Here is a 20,911-nt window from a genome sequence, read left to right on the forward strand (position 1 = left end):
ATTTGGCCCTAGTTGCCAATTTTAACACTCCCTCTCAACTAGGGAGAATTCCACCTGCCAATCCATCTGTCATCATCATGCCATCCTGTCTTCATGTACCATCTCTGTCATCTCTGCTTTGTTCTACTCTGCTAAACCATGAAGTAATAATGAAGAAGAAGTGATCAAGGATGAGTCACAAGACCTTACCACTCTCCACTGACAAAAGTTAGTCCAGAGCTAGAACCTCAAATGATCCCAGATCAAGTTGTTGAACACCATGCATCCTATTCACAGGGAGTACGACAGTATATGATGTGTCCATCGGTAGTGCTATGGTCCCTAACCACTTTTCCCAACTCATTGGCTAGATGAGAGGTACTTCCCATGAGTTCCAAACTCCATGGGTAGGATGTATGCTGGGGCATCGGTAGGAGAAGGTGAACCACTCATCCTGCTCATATGCCATAGGTAAAGGTGAACCACTCATCCTATGCATATGTTAATCGTAGGGGAAGTTGAACCACTCATCCTATGCATATGTTAATCGTAGGGGAAGGTGAACCACTCACCCTACATACATGTGTCTGCAATCATAGGGGAAGGTGAACCACTCACCCTACACACATGTCAACCATCATGGGGTATCACAAGGGAAGGTGAACCACTCACCCTGTACATAGCGCACCACTAGGGGAAGGTGAACCACTCACCCTATGGTCACTCATAGCTCCAAGAAGTACCCCAAGCCCCCAGGAGCTCTTAGAGCTCAGTGTCCAACTCATGCGAGACCCTCATAAGAGGGTCTTTCCACGACTACAAGACTCTCACAGAAGGCTAAGAATTTGACCTTCCCTAAGGGATTTGTGAGAATGTTTGCGACCTGCTCATCCATCCTGATGTGATGGAGCCTTATTGCTCCTTGTTGTACCATATCCCAGATAAAGTGGTACCTGATATCAATGTGCTTGGAGCGGTTGTGCAACATAGGATTCTCTAAAAGGCGAATCCCACTTTGGTTGTCGCAAAAGATCTTGGTGGTATCCATCTCGTGCTCGAATAGCTCACTGAAGAGCTTCCTCAACCAAACAGCTTCACAACAGGCCATACTAGCAATAATGTATTCGGCCTCATCGGTGCTTAAAGCAACCGATTTGTGCTTCCTGCTCATCCAAGATATTGAAGTAGACCTCAAAGAGAAGCAACATCCAGACGTGTTCTTACGATCCACCACATTGCCAACCTAGTCAGCATCAGTATATCCATGTGGCCTCAAATTCCCAGCAGTGTATCTCAAACCATAGTTGATTGTGCCACAGAGATATCTCTAGAGATTCTTGGCAACAATCCAATGTATGTGATGAGGCTCGACCATAAATTGACTCAATGCATCAACAACGAAGAATATGTTCGGACGAGAGTTTACCAAGAACATCAGAGCCCGCACAAGTTGTCGATACTCGGAAGGATTTGCCAATGCGGGCCCAACAACACTTCCACATAGCTTCTTGAAATTGAGTTCCATTGGAGTACACACAAACTTGCATTCCACCATACCACATCTCTCGACTAGCTTCACAATGTATTTTTCGTTGAGAAAGGAAAATCTCACCTGGCTTTTGCCAGACCTCCAAGCCTAGGAAGTAGTCCATCAAACCTAGGTCTTTCATCTCTAATTCGGAAGCCAACTCCCTCTTGCATTGATAAACGAGAGGGTCTGCACCTCTGAGAAAAAGATCATCCACATAAAGAACCAGAATGAGAGGCATGTCCTTTTCAACCTTTAAGTATAGGTTCGGGTCAACTTCACTCCTTGTAAAACCCAACTTATAAGATAGCTATCAATCCTCTCGTACCAAGCCCTAAGGGCCTCCTTCAACCCATAGAGGGCTTTCTTCAACTTGCATACATGTGTCTTTTGGTCTTGAACTTCAAACCCCTTAGGTTGCTCTACATAGACTTCCTCCTTAAGCGAGCCATGCAAGAAAGTAATTTTGACATCCATTTGGTGTAGGCTCCATCCGTGAGATGTAGCAAGAGTGTTGATTTGGGGTAGCATTGGATGTGCTCTAGCCATGAAAATTGGTGGAGAGGCTAAAGCACATGAGATCTCCAAGACCCAGAAAGGGTTTGGGCAGATTCTAACTGGTTTGGGAGATATTAAAATAATTAATATTTTTAATGGAGTTCCTAAGTCTAAACGTAGGAAAAATAAAATATTAATGGGTACTAATATAAAACTGGGTTAGAATGTTCCAAAAGACATGGATCAAGCCAAATCTAATCTTAGCCGTTGATTAGAGATTTAATCTCGGCCGTTGAAGGACCAACGAGAAAAGTATAAGAGGAGGCTTGAGGGTCAATTAGAGAACACACCAGAGTGATCAATCATTCTATTCTCTAGAGTGGGGTTTACTAAGAGAGATAGAATCAATGATTAGCAGCGAGGGGCAATGAATACATAACAGAGAGGCAGAGTTGGTACTAGAGAGATAGCGCAAAGCCCAGAGAGGTTGACGCAGAGGTAGCTGGAGGCTACGCAGAGGCAGCCAGAAGCTGCGCAGAGCCAGGAGAGGCCAGCGTGTGAGACATAGAGGGTCTAGGGGCTGACGTAGAAGCTCTAGAAGCTGACACAGAGGCTAGCAGAGCTAATGCAGGGCCAAGAGGCAGCGCTGGGAGGATTTCGTGGGACAGACTGGGAGCTGGTGAGCCGGATAGGGTGACACAGTCCCTATTAGAGTGATGCAGAGCAGTGGAAGCTGCAATTGTTGCTGTGGGATCGTTCATCCGGTGATTTATCAGTCGGAATATCTGTCTCCGAGGAGAGGTACTACTGCCGAGGGCATTCTTTGTTGGGTGAGCCATTTCTGGCACCCTGGTTGTATTCTGAAAACTGCATAATAATAAAACCCTTTGAATAGCTGCACGGTTTTCCCGCATTGGGTTTTTCCAGGGACATTGGTCCAAAAGTAACGGTGTCACTTGTGTGCTTGTTTACTTTCAGTTGATGATCTATAGATGTTGATACTGTACTTGTGTTTATTTTCAGTATTTACATGGTATATAACTTGTTAAGTAATTGAACAAGTAGGAGAAATAAACTAGATGGTACAGGAAGAATTTCTAATGGGTTAAACTTAGAAATTCCAACATGGTATCAGAGGGTGGTTGCAGATCACAGGATAACTGAAGACATCAGCTGAGCAGAGCATTCTTCAGCAGATTCAATTGTCCCGAGTGACAGAGCTGATCCTTGCAGAAAGCGACAGAGGAAGGAGTGATGCAGAGAGACTGCGTCATCAGTTCGAGCCATGGGGAGGGTCAGTGCAGAGGCAAAGAGGGGCAAATCTGACCTATCCAGTGCCCGGTCATCTTTCTCAGTCAGGAAGGATCGACGTTGTGGCCAGGAGGTGCATATTTTGTTGGTGTTAGGATTGCGCAGAGCCAAGTGGCTCATTCCTTCAGTTGCTGGGGCATAGGAGGCTGTGAATAGTTTGCAGAGCGAAGCTGGTGGGGTACTGTGGTCAGAACAGTGCCTAACAAGGCAAGACCAAGGTGGAGGGAGTTGCTGCCGAGGCGGATTTCTAGCCAAGGAATCCGGATTAGTGTCAGATGATCAGAGTGGGGCAACTTGATGTTGGCAGAAGGATTTCTAGAAGGGAAATCGAGACTCAGAGGGAGTCGAACAAAGGACTCCCAGGAGGGAAGTAGAGAGACTCGAAGGAGTCGATAGAAGAGCAGAGAGATGGCCGTGAATGGGCCGAGGGATCAGGATAGGCTAGACAGTGCGTCCAACTTTGTGGTTTGGAAGGCCAGGATTCTGTCCATTCTAGATAGACATCGCATCAAGGGCTTTGTGCAGAGAGTGATAACTGTCCCGGTTGACCCGGTAGCTAATGAAAGGTACGAGGAGGCAATGGCGGAAGCTAAGTGCATCATCCTTGATGGGGTCAAGGATCATGTGGTACCACATATTGCTAAGAAGGAAATGACAAAGGAGATGTGGGATGCTTTGAAGACATTGTACCAGCATACTTCCGTGCAGAGGAAGATGCTCCTGGAGAATCATCTAAGGGTATATCAGATGCAGAAAGGAGAGCAGATAGATGTCTTCCTCTATCGATTGAAGGAGATCCGTGACCAACTATCTTCCATAGGGGCCATGTCGAATGAAGAGTTGATGGTAAGGACTGCACTGAACATAGTCTCAGAGGATTGGGAGGTATTTGTCCAGAGCATACTGGGTAGAACGAGTCTTCTGGATTGGGAGGAACTATGGGTGGCTCTTCGTCAATAAGATATCAGATAGCTGACCAAGGCGCGGAGTAGTAGCAAAGGGGTCAGAATCAAGAAGGAGGAAGAAGAGGATGCAACTCTAGCATCTGTGGGAAATTAAGAGAAGAGGAAGAAGAAGGACCTCTCCAAGGTCAAGTGTTTCCACTGTGGAGAACTGGGTCACTATGCGAACCAGTGTCTAAAGAAGAAGAGCAAGGGAGAGGCTTCTGACTCGAAGGCAGCGTCGACGAAGGCAGAGAAAGAAGTCGAGGAGGATGACGATTGTGCCATGAGTGCTCATGTGCCACTTGAGAAGAAGTGGGGAGACATCGAGCTATAGTTAGGAAGATTATAGGCGATGAGGGGCAGGATCCTTGAGGTACCCAACCTCTTGGATTATACCTGGCTACGGGAGCCCCAAAGAGGAGTAGCAGGATCGACGGATGTGGGTAGAGACGGATGTGGATGAAGCGACAGAGAGTGCTACAGTGCAAGAGTCCTCGGGCAGCGCGAGGCTAGCAGGCTGCAACAATGTGAGAGACACGAGAGTGTTGCAATGGTGCAGGATGGCACATAGAGGTTTGCAGCGGTGTGAGATGCAGGGACTTGTTGCAGCAGCGCAGAGGTCAGTAGAGGGAGCACTTGTTAGTGACAGAGGGAGCTTCAACATTGGGAATGTTTTTGCCTGATAGGGATGTCAGAAGTTGGGTGGATCAGTTACTTACTTCTCAGTAACTGAGTTGCAGTGCAGTAGCACGATGCAGCATGATGAGAGGGGAATACATTGTTGGGAGTATGGACCGGCAGCAGCACGGATGCAGAGGGAGTTGCCGTACGGATGCAACAGTGGCAGTGGCAGGGCCATGGGCAGTAGTACAGGATGCAGTAGTGCAAAGGATGTTGGGCGGCAGGCCTAGCATCAACACAGGTACCGGTGCCGGATGATCAGTGTGATACTCAATGTGGAGTATTACTAGAGCATAATCCTCGCTAAGAGGGAGTGTTAATTTGGGGTAGCATCATATGTGCTCTAGCCATGAAAATTGGTGGAGAGGCTAAAGCACATGAGATCTCCAAGACCCAGAAAGGGTTTGGGCAGATTCTAACCGGTTTGGGAGATATTAAAATAATTAATATTTTTAATGGAGTTCCTAAGTCTAAACATAGGAAAAATAAAATATTAATGGGTATTAATATAAAACTGGGTCAGAATGTTCCAAAAGACATGGATCAAGCCAAATCTAATCTTAGCCGTTGATTAGAGATTTAATCTTAGCCGTTGAAGGACCAACGAGAAAAGAATAAGAGGACGCTTGAGGGTGAGTTGGAGAACACACTAGAGTGATCAGTCATTCTATTCTCTAGAGTGGGGTTTGCTAAGAGAGATAGAATCAGTGATTAGTAGCAAGGGGCAGTGAATACATAACAGAGAGGCAGAGTTGGTACCAGAGAGAGCGCAGAACCCGGAGAGGTTGACGCGGAGGCAGCTGGAGGCTACGCAGAGGCAGCCAGGAGCTGCGCAGAGCCAGGAGAGGCCAACATGTGAGACGCAAAGGGTCTAGTGGTTGATGCAGAAGCTCTAGAAGTTGACGCAAAGGCTAGCAGAGCTGACGCAGGGCCAAGAGGCAGCGCTGGGAGGATTTCGTGGGACAGACTAGGAGCTGGTGAGCCGGATGTGGTGACGCAGAGCATTGGAAGTTGCAATTGTTGCTGTGGAATTGTTCATCTGGTGATTTATCAGCCGGAATATCTGTCTTCGAGGAGAGGTACTACTGTCGAGGGCATTCTCTGTTGTGTGAGCCATTTCTGGCATCCTGGTTGTGTTCTGAGAACTGCATAATAATAAAAGCCTTTGAATAGCTGCATTGGTTTTCCCGCATTGGCTTTTTTCGGGGACATTGGTCCAAAAATAACGGTGTCACTTGTGTGCTTGTTTACTTTCAGTTGATGATCTGTAGATGTTGATACTGTACTTGTGTTTATTTTCAGTATTTACATGGTAAATAACTCGTTAAGTAATTGAACAAGTAGGAAGAAATAAACCAGATAGTACAGGAAGAATTTCTAACGGGTTAAACTTAGAAATTCCAACAAAGAGCAATGATGGATCAGATAGTGTTGTATCGGGAAACTGGTGCAAATATCTCGTCATAGTCCACTCCTTCCTTTTGAGAGAAGCCTCGAGCAACGAACCTAGCCTTGAACTTTTCAACACTCCCATCAACTCCATGTTTGATTTTGTAAAGCCATTTTGAAGTGACCACTGACTTGTCCTTCGATCTAGTAACCACATCCTAGACATTATTCTTCATGATCGATTCATATTCTTCATTCATCGCATCCTTCCATACTTGGTGCTTCACGGCTTCTTCGAACGTACATGGCTCAGATTGAACAATGGTAGTCATAGCAGCTAAGTACCCTTGGTACTTGTTCGATTTCCTGCTTTCATGGAATGTCCCCCTTGGTTCAACATGTCTTTTAGCATCTTTGAGAGTATCTTTGAGCCACAAAGTCTTTTCCTTGAGGTAGAGGGGTCACCAGGAGGTAGATCAATGGGATCCATCGGGCCTTCAACATCGGGCATCGGATCATCTGTCAGAGATTCATCCTTCTTTCTTGCATCATCATTGTCCTTCCTTGGGATAGGAAGATCTCTGACTTTCCCAAGGCCAGAATCTTCATCGAAGGTGACATCATAACTTATTTCCACTTCTTTTTGACCAAGCACATAAATTCTATATGCCTTTGAAGTTTCATTGTAGCCCACAAAAGTTCCTTTCTTCCTAGATGCATCTAGATTGTTTCTTTTCTCTTCGGCACATGAAAATACACAGGACAACCAAAAATTCTAAAATGAGAAACATCAGGTTTCTTATTGGTGAAATATTTTTTGGGTGTCTTGTAGCCCACAAAAGTTCCTTTCTTCCCAGATGCATCTAGCTTGTTTCTTTTCTCTTTCGGCACATGAAAATATACGGGACAACCAAAAATTCTAAAATGAGAAACATCAAGTTTCTTACCGGTGAAAACTTCTTCGGGTGTCTTGAAGTCCAATGCTTGATGTGGGCACCTATTTTGAACATATACAGCAGTGTTGGCAGCTTCTCCCCATAAGAACTTCAGTAGGCCTTGGTCATGAAGCATAGCACGGGTAGCTTCTATGATTGTTCGATTCTTCCTTTCGGCAACTCCATTTTGCTCAGGAGTATATGTAGTAGTGGTCTCCCTCTTAATGCCAACTTCTCTACAATAGTCATTGAATTCATTTGACTCATATTCGGTTCCATTATCGGTCCTCAATATTTTGATCTTCTTCCCTGTTTGATTCTCGACCAAGGCTTTGAAAGAGCGGAACCATTTGAACACTTCGTCCTTCTTCTTCAAGAAATAGATCCATGTTTTGCGAGAGAAGTCATCCACAAAAATTGCATAGTACAAGTATCCTCCTAAAGATGTTACGGGCAACATACCTGATAGATCAGAATGGACCAATTGAAGAATATTGGTAGTTTGACTTTCACTTGAAGGGAATGGTCCCCTTGTATGTTTTCCAGCTGCACAACCCTAACAAACTCCTTCATGATCTATGTTGAATTCGGGCATACTTGTGACCATCTTCCTTACATCAGGTAAGGCTTTGTAATGAAGGTGAGCAAATCTTCGGTGCCATAATTCAGATTGAAGAGAAGTATCGCAAGTCATAGCTCCCAAAGGACTTCCTCCAACTTGATAGAGACCTTCAACCCTAAATCCAAGTGTAAATGCATCTTTCGGGTTCCTTTGCCAAACACGTACCTTCCCATCAACGAATGTCACCTTGAAACCTTTATCTTCCATCGCAAAAATAGATACCAGGTTCTTTTTCAAATCAGGTATATATAATACTTGTTGTAGATGAAGGGTTTGAGCTTGATTTAAGTGAAGAGTGACAATCCCTATTCCTTTCACGGGGTAGGTGGCATTGTCTCCAAGTATGATCTCCAAATTTGTCTTCTTTTCAATCAAATTTGAGAGGGCCTCCTTTTACCTAGTGAAGTGCCTTGAGACACCACTATCAATCAACCAATGATCCAATGTATCCGAAGGAGAGGCAGTGGTGAGGGTAGAAATAAGATAAAATTCTTTTTTCTTATCCACAACATTAGTTTCCTCATACCTGGAGTTTCTCGATCCTTTGGGAGGACGACCATTTCCATATCAAGAAGCGGGAGCATTCCTCTTTCCTCTATTGTTGAACTTGTTGTTCCTTTGATTTCCATTGCCTTTATAGTTGTTTTGGTTGTTGTTGTCATCATCCCTTGGAGTATCTTTCTTATGAGGACACTCTCTAGCATAGTGGCCAAACTTGTTGCAATTGAAGAAACCTGTTGCTATTGAAATGTCTTCCTTTTCTTCCTTCTTTGAATCCCAGCTTAAACCCTTGAGCTTGTCTTCTTGGACCAACATTGTTCTTCCTTTTAGCATGACCGGAGAAAGCGGTAGGATTATTTCCATTTGAGGGCTTATCTCTTTCCATCATCCTTATTTCTTCTTGAGTACATCTAGCCAATAATTCATCAAAACTCGGAATGTTAAACACATCCCATTCTCTTGTAAGACCTCCAAGTGCAATAAGAGTGAGCTCCCTGTCACCAACAACTTCTCCAATAGATAGGAGATCATTCTTGATTTCGGTAATCCTCATGAAGTAGGATTGAATGGACTCTCCTCTATCCATCTTGATGTCTTTCAACTTGTTCTTGAGAAAGAGGACTTGATTTGCATTGTTTACTTTGAACATCCCAACCAGCGTGTCATACATCTCCTTAGATGTTTCCAAATCAGAAATATAGGCAACCAAAGGATTGTGAATGGAATCAACAATAATTTTCTTAGCTTTGACCTCATCCTTCTTGTTCTTTGTCTTTGCAGCAACGGGTGCATTTGAAGGAAGCTCCACCACTATTCCTTTGACATAGCCCATAGCATCATTCTCTTCCAAAGTCAAATCCAGAGACATCTTCCATGCATGATAGTTGGATTTGTCCTTAAGCTTGTCCTCAGATTTGAAGCATGATGTAGTCGTCATTGAGGCTATCTCCAAATTCTTGTCCAACAACTTACCTTAGTGATTGCTTTTTCTTACTCTTGCTTGGGCTTTATCTTCACCTGAGCTCTGAAACCATGTTAATTTTAGATAACAATGGTATCTTCTATGCTTAGCACAATTCACTTCAATGTTCCTTAGCAGCTCAATGATAATTTCCAATTATTTCAGTAGCAATCACATGGATAGTAAATGTAGATAGAACATAAAACAAATGCAGAAGACAAGACAAGACAAGAGGACATCAGAGTGGCGGATGCCAGGGAAAAACCCCAATGTGGGGAAAACCCTTTGATCAAATCTTCTTCTTATTATTCAATAATTCAGCAAAGAGAGAGTACAAAAGTCAAATAGACTAGCCCAATATAAAGTCAAATCAACCCTATCAAATTCTACAATCAACTGCAGTCAAACTTCAGCCCTAACCAGAAAGTCAACTTTAATCAAAATAGCAGTAAAACATCTCCTTTGAAGCTCGGTCAAAGGCAATCCAATTCGGCCTTCAACAGTGGTCAAATTCAACCCAAAACAATTATAAAAACTCTAGTCAAACTCGGTCAACCTTTGGTCAACCTTGCGGTCAAATAGGCCTATGATCAACGCAAATCAAACAACTCCAAAATCCTTGATTTCTGTGCCAGTCAATGTGGCCTAGAGAAATCGAAATTCTCTCCTCAAAACCGCAGTCAAATTTGGTCAAAGACTCAAAACAACCTTGGTCAACGTTGGTCAAATAGTCTGAAATTTTGCAATTTCGGTTTTGTGATTTAGCCCAGAAATTCGTCCTCCTAGCCGCACGTGTGAGAGAGAAAGAGGCTGCCCAAGCTGTACGAACCAATCTGATGAAGAGAGAAGAAATGTGTGAGTGAATGATGTCCAAATGAGGTGTGAGGTCTCTTCTATTTATACGCTTTGATGTGGGTGAAGAGACACATCCAATGTGCTTCTTGAGCCTACATTACGCTGAGGCCGACCTAAACAATTTGCACGTGTGGTCATAAATTCAAAATCACACTTCTGCTTGTTAGAATGAGATGATTTTTATATCAATCTTGGACCTCTCGAAAAGGGGAATCCAATGCAATCATCATCTCCATCAAATGAGTTGTCCCGAGGTGGAAATTGGCCCTAGTTGCCAATTTTAACATAATGCTTGTTAGTATTTGGCCATTTGACATGGATTATGGGGTAACCTGGAAGGAAGAGGGGTTTTGATTGTGATCTTGTTCCCTCACCTTAAATGGGGTGTTAATCTTCGATCCTAGTCCAGTGGAACCTCCCCTAATGGCCCAATGGGTATAGGAGGGGCACTACTTGGGAAACCTCGATCGAGAAAGTGTAGTCCCATCTGTACCTATTCCATACTTACCACTTTCCATCTTACATTATAAATCCTATACTCCACATCTCTTCTTCGGTTCAACTGACCATTAGTTCTCTGGGATTTGGCACTGTACATCTTCATAATTGGGAAGGGCTCAGAACTTTGTCCTGGGAGGTTGATGCAGCTAAAAGAATAAGAAAAGGCATATGATGGCCAAAGAAAAAAGAAGAAGATCAAAATGCAAAGGTTGGCCGGGACAAATGCATTAGCACATGGGCAAAAGCCTAGCATGAGCTCTACCTCATTCATTATGGCCATCACCCAGTTCTTGAGCACATGATGCTCTCTCACACTATGAGAAGAAACCCTTGCATGTCCCAACCTCTGATGGGAAATGAGCTACCTCATCATTAATGGGGTAATAACTGCTATACATCTTACAAAGCAAGCTCTAACCCTTTGAGCTATGAGCAATAATCCAAAGAAAAATCAAGAAAAAGTAAAAGGCGCACAAGAGGGGTTGAAAAATAAAGGCTGAGTTGGCAACTCGTACATCCTCAATTTCTCCCTCCCCACATCTATACACTCAGGATGAGGAGCCCCATCATTGCTGGTCCTTGTGACCATGGCACTTGGCCATGAGGTTTTCTCCCCTCCGTTCCATCATTATTCACATGACACCTATCAATTGAAGGGTGGACTAAGGACATGTCACTTCCACTTGGGGGCTAGAAACACCTAATAGGGTGGTCTATTAACCACTCCTACCCAGGGAGGTAACACCATTGCGAGATCAAGGCCTTAATTTTGGAAGGGAAGCCTTATTTTAAATGTTAAATTGCCCATTGCTTTCAAGCTTGGTCCACTTAGATGCAAAAATGATTGAATGTACCTAATGATGTAGTTTCTTGCATTGGATATTATGTTTGATTGTCAGGTGGTTCCACAACCATGGCTTGGGCAACTTAACTGGGCCCCAGGTCTTCCAGAGGAGCATATTGACACCCACAAATGAGGCGTTGAGAGCCATGGAACTACAAGCAGCAACATTGCATCATACATACCCTTGGGCACCTCCAACACCCACAACGTTCCAACACTTTGCCCTACATTGATGAATTTTTTGGGATGATGCCCCTGGACCTAACATGCCCCCATCCGGCTTAGCACTCTTAAAGGGATGGCAGTTGATCCAGGGCCCAAGGGAGGATGGTATCACACTTTGATACATGGGAGGGCTAGCACCACCTTGAAAGCCCCCAATGTTGGAGCAAAGATAGGCATTTTGGCCACTTGGAGACCCACGAAACCACATTTTGACCCTGAGGATGCAATTTGGGGCCCACAGAGAGATATTGATAGAAACCTAAGGGCCAACCCTTAGGAGATGATTTTTATAGGCCTCTACACTTGGCTTGGCACTAAGAGACCTCAATGCATGCCTCAATTGAGCCTACGCATGGATGACATCAGCAAAATCAGCCCTACGAATTACACGTGTGGGCAATCTTTTATGTTTTGTCTTGCCTATTAGGTCGACTTATGACCTAACTTGTGGTTGTAACATTATTTTATTGTTTTTAGGGGCATTAGGCTAAATTAAGCATTCAAACTCCTCATATAAATAGAGGAGAGATTCATTGTAGCAAATCATCATCACACACTTGGAATTTCAGCCTCTTGTGTAAATTCGAGCTTCTTCTCTTAGGGAGCAACTTGGATACATGAATGCATTGTGATATTTGGAGAAAATTGTTTGTATTTGGAGCTATTGTCTTGGATCAATGGATGGAATCTCCTGCATGTTATCTTGTAAGTGTGCTTATTGTTGAATATCTATTTCTTATGTCTAATGTATGCAATATATTGAATCTAGGGTTTGCTATTGTGCCCTAATTTGTTGAATATCTATTGAATGGTTTCTAGATGTCATTATTGCATACATTACTCATCAATAACATGTGAATGAATATCCTAGTGGTGAACTTTAACTAGCTCTCCCATAAAATTCCTTGATCCATTACATAGGTAAGGTTTAGAGTTTTCAGTGTTAGGGCATCAAGAATTCTTCCTCCTTAGCAACTTTTTGGTCATCCAATCGACTCATAGACTCCATTCTCCCAAGAAACAAGGCATTGGCCTCCTTGGTTGGTGATCAAACTCACTTCTTATCCTTAAACCTTCCTCTCTTTAACTTAACCCCTTTAAGGCCAAGCTCACATACTAGGGCTTGGTGCAAATTCCTAGGCAAGGAGTATTTATGGCATTGAAGAGCCTAAACATCAAGAGGATTGTATTTGTGATAAAATCTCTTCTTTTGGTGGGCATCCACTTCAATCTTGTCCATAAGTTTCTTTGCCCTAGTCCTTTTTCCCTAGGGTAAACACTAGTTTGGTGTTGCTTGAACTTAGGGGCTTATTTGAGGGTTTCACGTGCCTTTGTCTTGCATAAGATCATTGTTGGAAACCCTTTTTTAACATCTTGACCTCAGGCCTACCTAACACTCAACCAATCAGTCAAACCCTAGGTCATATATTGCCTTCCTTAGTCTCTATAAAGAAACTGAATTGCCTCCTATTGGAGCCTTAAGCCTATATTGTTTCTTTCTTGTAACAGGGCTCTCCATGTTACTTGGCATCTTAAACCTAGAATATCCTTTAGGTAACTTGTTCACACACTGGGACTCTTCCCATCGGTGAAAGTTTGTAAAGAGCAGGGGGTTTTGGCTGTGGTGATAGTTGGCCTCTACCTCCTTGTTGTCTTCTTGTCTAGTATTAGCCTTGTAGGGTGCCCCTCTCCAAGGCCTACTAGATTTTGCGTCAACAAGCCAAACAATGTAATTTATAACCAATCATTGAATATTAATAAAATGCACATCACTGCTTTAGGAGAGAACGACAAAGGAAGGGGGGTTATGGAATCTGGATCCAGAAGAGGGAAGAGATAGGGGACTTAGTAGGCCAAGGAAAGGACTTTAGTAAGGGAGCTAACCCAAAGTCTTTTAAAAACTATAGTATGTCCTTGATTATTAGCTAATTATGGTTTACCATTTGATTAAGCTTTAGGGAGGGATTAGTGCATGAAGGGATATGTGGCCACTTCATGCAATGTAAAAAAAAGTGACCCTTGCCATACAAGCAAAGTATGATTGTGATTATTGTGATGGTTTGAATTTGGAGGGTTCAAGGGAGAAGATTGAAGGAGACATCCTTTTAGTCATCAAAGGAATGAGCTTACCATAAATTGGAAAATTCATATGCAAACCGTCCTTCATTTGGGAAATTTCCTTAGAGTGAACTGTTGTATACTGAATTTGATCTGTGAAAACTATAATTACAAATTTAATAGGCTGTATGGAATTATATTGGCTGTAATTGAGGAAATTCATCTACATTTGATAATTCCCTGGAATCCTAGTGGTGAGATTTCTTGGCTAGCCAATGCGAGAGCCCTAGAGGAAAGTGTGATAGTTTGAGGGACTACTAAGTAGAGAAGGGGTTCCACTCCAGGTTGTGCAGACTGATGGGGAAGAGGGTTGTGGATTGGGAATTGTTGTAGGTGAACCTTGGAATTGTACTATGAGAAGAGAAATTAGAACCAAGAATAGGAAGAGGGTGTCCCTTGTGTATTCATAGCCTCATCTGGGCGGTGGCCTTTTTTGCTGAAAGAATTGGTGCAACAAGGAGCCTATTGTTGGGTGGAAGATCCCTCTTCTGTAGCTAATTGGTGAACAATTCCAGATAAATAAGTGTTCTTAATTTTATTTATGTATTGTGTTGAATTTAATATTGAATTGTTATGGTTATGACATGGCTGAATTACTTTCCAATTTCTTCCTCTGACTAGCTATGTTAGCATGCATTTATGTTTTATAGTTTCATGGATAATGGAACGACTACATTTAGGTTGCATAAACCCATATTGTTATGCTTGTTGATAGTAAATGCTGAATAACAGAACAATTGAGTTTTGTTGCTCCGTAAATTTGGTTTGGATTAAATGGTTAAAAAGTACCCCATCCGTAAGTTTATAGGGGGTATTCTGTATGTTACAGATCTGATCGTGGAATTGGACATGTTATAGAAGTACATTTTGGTTAAAATCCATTTAACATTAAGCTATAGGATCATTACTTGTAGGATCGTAAAACCTTGATATTGTTTCCTACACAGATCTTTGAGTATAGGCCTAATAATCCATATTGTTATAATACCACGTAGGATATTATATGAGTGCATAACAAAATACCCCAGGTACATAGATGTGGAGAGAATAATAAATGTTAGATATTTTAATGGTGCAACAAGCATATGACCAGGAGCCTTAGGTAGACTACTCTCCTTAGATATATTGCTCTTTAGAATTATTCATCCCTCATTGAATTATTAGATAGCAGCGTAGGTTGGCTATGGTGGTTTAACCACTTAACCTCCAACCTTTAACGTCTAAATTTTACATTGGTTGCATATTTAATAACCATTAACCTTAATGTATGGAAACATAAAGTTCACATAATATAAAATATACATGAATAATAAGTTGGAGATTGATGTTTGCTCCAACACCTTGCATGTTTCGTTTGTCTGCTTCTTTATGTTTTGTGGTCGTTGTAATGTTTTGTATGTTGCAAGATTACTAAAAAACAAAGTGGCATATGATTGTTGAGGATTTTTCTGCATGTTAATATGATTATAAATATCTTAAATGTCTAGAATCTAGATCACTAATTGATTTTGATGTGCCAAGGATTTTGTTATGTTTACACTTTAAACTGAAAAGAGTAGTGTCATTCATTATAGTTAACCTTTCAATTGATATATTGCTGTCATTTTAGATGGCATAATATAATGAAAAAGGAAAATAATGAATAGGTTGTGGAATATGACTATATATTTTGTGCAACAATAATCCTTCTATATTGCTTTCAATTCAGAATCTGCAGTTGTGGCAAATATGTTTGTACAACATGAAAACGAGGTTGGACTATCATATTCTACAAAGTTCAAACGCCCCTTTAGTGTTCTAGTGATTGCACCAGTTGTCCAGTTTTATCAACTTTGCTGTAAGAAAAATTATGGTTGTTTGAGTAATAAAAATTAAGGTTGAATATTTGATACAGGTTTTGCTCCACTCTGGTCAGTTTGGAGGAGAAGTGCAGTTCAGGTTAGACCAATTATGAATTTTGTCTCTCTCATATTGTGCACTAAAATTACTACATAGCCTTTTCAACTATCATGGTTGTTATTTATAGAATTATATGAAAGAGTTCAACAATCCCCAATACCCGTGGTAACTTATCTTTTAATGATATGTTCAAGGGGCCTTAAGTGGTAGGAATAATTTGTATAATGTGTTATTAATTTAAAAGGATAATGTGCTAAGTTTCTATTTAGGTAGTGTTTAATGGCATGAAGCCGCATTAATGGTTATCGTTGAATTATTTGCTCAACCCCTCTGTCAGTATGATTTTTATAATGTTGTGCACTAACAAGGCCAATATATATTTTACACATGATATGTGTTGTGTACCTTATTAAAGTGCTTAATTAATTCCTGGTGAGTATAACAGTCTATTGTACCTTATTAAAATGCTTAATTAGTTCATAGTGAGTTCAACATTTATATATGTGGCATACTTAATTTGGTTTCTCATATCCTTACTTCCATTGAAGGAGGTCTTTTGGTGATATAAGATGAGATAATTTTGTTAATGGTTGTTAATTTTAGTTAACAATGGTATGTTCTATGCTTAGCACAATTACTTCAATGTCCTTTTAGTAGCCCAATGACAATTTCCAATTTAGATTTCAATAGCAATCACATTAACCATTAATTGCATTGACAGTAACTGTAGATAGAGCATGAACAATAAAAATGCAAAAGACAAGCCAAGACACGAGAACACCGGATTTGGCGGATGCCAGGGAAAAACCCCAAGATGGGGAAAACCCTTTGATCAATTCTTCTTATTATTATATCAAATGTTCAGCAGAGAAAGAGAGTACAAAAGTCAAAATTGACTTGCCAATAGATGTCCAAAACAGCCCTGTCAAAATCTGCAATGTTGTTCTCAGTCAACAGCAGTTAAATCAGCCCTAACCAGTCAATGGTGCAGCAGCAAACAGTCCACAAAAGAGCTTGGTCAACCTTGGTCAAATGCGACCTGATCAGCTGGTCAAGATGCCTTGAAAACAGTCCCAAAATTCCTCCTTAAACTCGGTCAAAGTCAAAGTCAAATCTGCTGCAAAAACCCTAGTTGCAGGTCTGAAGTCAACACAGTCAAAGTCAACAGAAAACCTCGGTTTTTGTGCCAATAAATGCGGCCTGATGAGACAGAGATCCTCCCAAAAGATCGAAGTCAAAATCTGCCTGGAAAGTCAAAGTCAATGCTGGTCAAACTGTAGGAAAATCTGAAATTTTCGGCCTTGTAATTTTGTCTGAAATTCGTCCTCCTTGCCACACATGTGAGAGAAAATGATATGCCCGATAGCTGTACGAACCAATGAGAGAAGGAGAGAGAAGAATGTGTGAGTAATGATGATGCCAAATGAGGTGAGAGGTCACTTATATTTATACAAGTTGGACACATTCATCGGGCTTCTTGAGCCTACATGGTGATGTGGCCGACTTTGACAATTTGCACATGTGAGGGCATAAATTCAAAAACACATTTCTGCTTGTCCAAATTTGATGATCTTTAGGTCGATTTTGGTTCTCTTTAAAAGAGGAATTCAATGCAATAATCATCTCCATCAAATGAGCTGTCCAATAGTGGAATTTGGCCCTAGTTTCCAATTTTAACACTCCCTCTCAACTAGGGAGAATTCCACCTGCCAATCCATCCATCATCATCGATCATCAGACCATCCTGTCGTCATGTACCATCTCTGTATCTCGTCTCAACTCTGCTGAACAATTGTTGGAATTTCTAAACTGTTAGAAACCCTTCATGTACTTTTCTGATTTATTTCTGCCTACTTGTTCTGATTAATTAACAAGTTATTTACCATGTAAATGCTGAAAATAAATACAAGTACATGCTCAACACATTACAGATCATCAATTGAAGGAAACAAAACAAGCACACAAGTGACACTGTTATTTTTGGACCAATGTCCCTGGAAAAACCCAATGTAGGAAAATCGGTGCAGCTATTTGAGGGTTTTATTATTATGCAGTATCTGAATACAATCTGGGTGCCAAAACCGGCTCACCCAACAGAGAATAATCTTGGCAATAGTACCTCTCTACTCAGAAGCAGATATTCCGGCTGAAACCGCGGATAAACACTCCGATAGCTCCCAGCTCCAATCTGTCCCACGAAAACCCCAACGTCTGACTCTAGGGACTGCGTCAGCCCTTCCTGGCACAACGTCGCCTCTGGAGGCACTGTGTTAGCCTCTAGAGCCTCTGCGTCACCCACACTGGCTCTCTGAGGCACTACGCAACTCTTGGCTGGCTCTGCGTGGGCCCTAGCTGGCTCTGCATGGCTTCTAGCTAGCTCTGCACCCCTCTCTCGGCTTCTGCGCTGATTCTACCGACACACTCTCTGCCTCTCTGCTTCTGTATTCACTGCCCCTCAACTGCAACTCTGATCACTCTTTCGACTTCCTCAGCAAACCCTGCCCCAGAAAATCGAAATCTTGATCAACTCGGTGTGTTCTCCAAGTGACCCTCAAGCCTCCTTATATACTTTTCTCGTTGACAAATCAACGGCCGAGATTAAGTCCCTAATCAACGGCTAAGATTAATTTTGGCTTGATCCATGACTTTTGGACCCTTCTAACACAGTTTTATATTAATTCACATTAATATTTTATTTTCCCTAAGTTTAGACTTAGGGACTCCATTAAAAATATTAATTATTTTAATATCTCTCAAACTGTTTAGAATCTGCCCAAACCATTTCTGGGTATTGGAGATCTCATGTGCTTTAGCCTCTCCACCAATTTTTGTGGCTAGAGCACATCCGATGCTACCCCAAATCAACACTCCCTCTTAGCAAGGACTGTGCTCTAGTAATACTCCTCATTGAGCTTCACCTTGATCATCCAACATTGGTCCCTGTGTTGATGCTAAGCTTCCCTGCCCAACTCCTCTGCATTGCTGCATCCTGTACAACTGCCCATGACCCTGCCATTGCCACTGCTGCATCCGTACGACAACCCCTCTCATCATGCGACATCGTGCTGCCTATAGCACTGCCACTGCTAACTGTTGCACTGTAACTCAGTTACTGAGAAGTAAGTAACTGATCTCCCAACTCTGACATCTCCGTCAGGGTAGAGACACCCACGAAGCTGAAACTCCCTTTGTCGCTGACAAGTGCTCCCTCTTTGACCTCTGTGTTGCTGCAACAACTTCCTGCATCTTGTGTCGTTGCACACCTCTCAGTGCCATCCTGCAGTCGTGCAACACTCCAGTGCCTCTCGCATTGTTGCAGCCTGCTAGCCTTGCGCTGTCCTGGGAATCTTGCACTGTATCTCCCTCTGTCGCTCCATCCTCATTCGTCTCTACTAACATCTGCTAGCACTGCTACTCCTCCTTGGGCCCCCCGTAGCCAGGTATGATCCAAGAGGTTGGGTACCTCAAGGATCCTGCCCCTCATCGCCTGTAGTCCGTTTGACTACAGCGCGATGTCTCCCCACTTCTGCTCACGTGGCGTGTGAGCACTCATGGCACAGTCATCATCTGTCTCCAATTCCTTCTCCGCCCTTGCTGGCGCAGCCTTAGTCTCAGAAGCCTCTCCCTTGCTCTTCTTCCTCGGACACTGGCTCGCATAGTGATCCAGTTCCCCATAGTTGAAGCATTTGACCTTGGAGAGGTCCTTCTTCTGTTTCCCCTGCTTTCCCTCAGATACTAGAACAACATCCTCCTCTTCCTCCTCCTTGATTCTGATCCACTTGCCGCCGCTTCCCGCCTTGCTTAGCCTTCTGATCTCTTCTTAGCGAAGAGTCGCCCACATTTCCTCCCAATCTGGAAGGGTCGCCCTGCCCAGTATGCTCTGGACAAACACCTCCCAGTCTTCTAAGACTACGTTCAGGGCTGTTCTCACCATCAATTCTTGATCCGGTGTGGCTCCTATGGAAGTTAGCTAATCCTAGATCTCCTTCAATCAACCGAGGAAGGGGTCGATCTATTCTCCGTTCTGCATCTGGTATGACTGCAGCTGATTTTCTAGTAGCATCTTCCTCTGCATGAAAGTATGCTGATACAACTTCTTTAGGGCCTCCCACATCTCATTTGCCGTATTCTTCTCGGGAATGTGTGGTACTACATGGTCCTTGACCCCGCCAAGGATGATGCTCTTGGCTCTCGCCATTGCATCCTCGTACTTATCGTTATTAGCCGGGTCAACTGGGACCGCTATTGTCCTCAAGGCGAATTGCTTGAGACGATTCTTGTCTAGAATAGATAAGATTTTGGCCTTCCAGACTACGAAGTTTGAGGTTCCGTCCAGTCTATCCTGGTCTCTTACCCCATTTATTGCCATCTTGCTGCTTTTCTACTTCCTGTTATGAAACCAGCTCACAAAAAGATAGAAAAGATAGATCAATGCCTTAGAATTCAACCTCTTCGAGGGGGAAACCTCCTTTACATTACATAAATGAACAATTCTTGGATGATACAAATGACAAGACCTCCTTTCTATATATAGGAGTCTAAGGGGTCATAATATAATAAGAGCCGACATAACAATAATAATGTAAGGGCAAAATAATAACAATAGAAAAGGGGTTACACTAGTAGTATAGGGGCCTAACATGCCCCTCTCCTTCAAAAAGTGTTGTTCTCAACGCTTGAGTAGTTCTTGACGCTTCTGTATAAAATTCTTGTCCTCCCATGTGAAATATTCGGCGGGTAAGTTTTTCCACTTAATGAGATACTCTGAAATTGATCGGTTTCGTAGCTGTTGGGTTCTTATTTCTGTGACTGCTCCAGGTTCCAATATGATTTTTCCTTCCTCTTCAAGTTCTGGCAATATTGTTTGAATTGGGATATTCTGCAACTTTTGAATGAGTGGCCACACTTCTTTGTCCTTCTTCCATTCATCTCTTGCTTCGTTTATCCAATCTGGTTGGATAATAGAAATAGCACAAAACAATGCTTCCACATCCTCATTCTTTCTTGAGAGTGCATCTGCAACAAAAATTTTCTTCCTTTTTCTGTAGATGATGACAAAGTCATAACCCAACATATTTGTGACCCATTTTTTCTGTTCTTCTAAAGATAATATTTGTTCT

General features: G+C 42.4%; 1 protein-coding gene across 2 annotated transcripts in view; it reads left to right on the plus strand.

Moving 5' to 3' along the window:
- Positions 1-20,911, plus strand: part of GALAK (galacturonic acid kinase) — a 475,159-nt gene that overhangs the window by 25,059 nt on the left and 429,189 nt on the right. For both annotated transcript variants that reach the window (XM_089419802.1, XM_089419801.1), the window contains exon 4: positions 15,787-15,830. In XM_089419802.1, coding sequence (XP_089275928.1) covers positions 15,787-15,830 — 44 coding nt within the window. The remainder of the gene's footprint in view (positions 1-15,786; positions 15,831-20,911) is intronic.

This window comes from Pinus tabuliformis, chromosome 4_1, assembly GCF_031772625.1.
Source record: "Pinus tabuliformis cultivar Carrire ecotype Pingquan chromosome 4_1, CPIR1, whole genome shotgun sequence".
In the NCBI taxonomy this organism is placed as follows: domain Eukaryota; kingdom Viridiplantae; phylum Streptophyta; class Pinopsida; order Pinales; family Pinaceae; genus Pinus; species Pinus tabuliformis.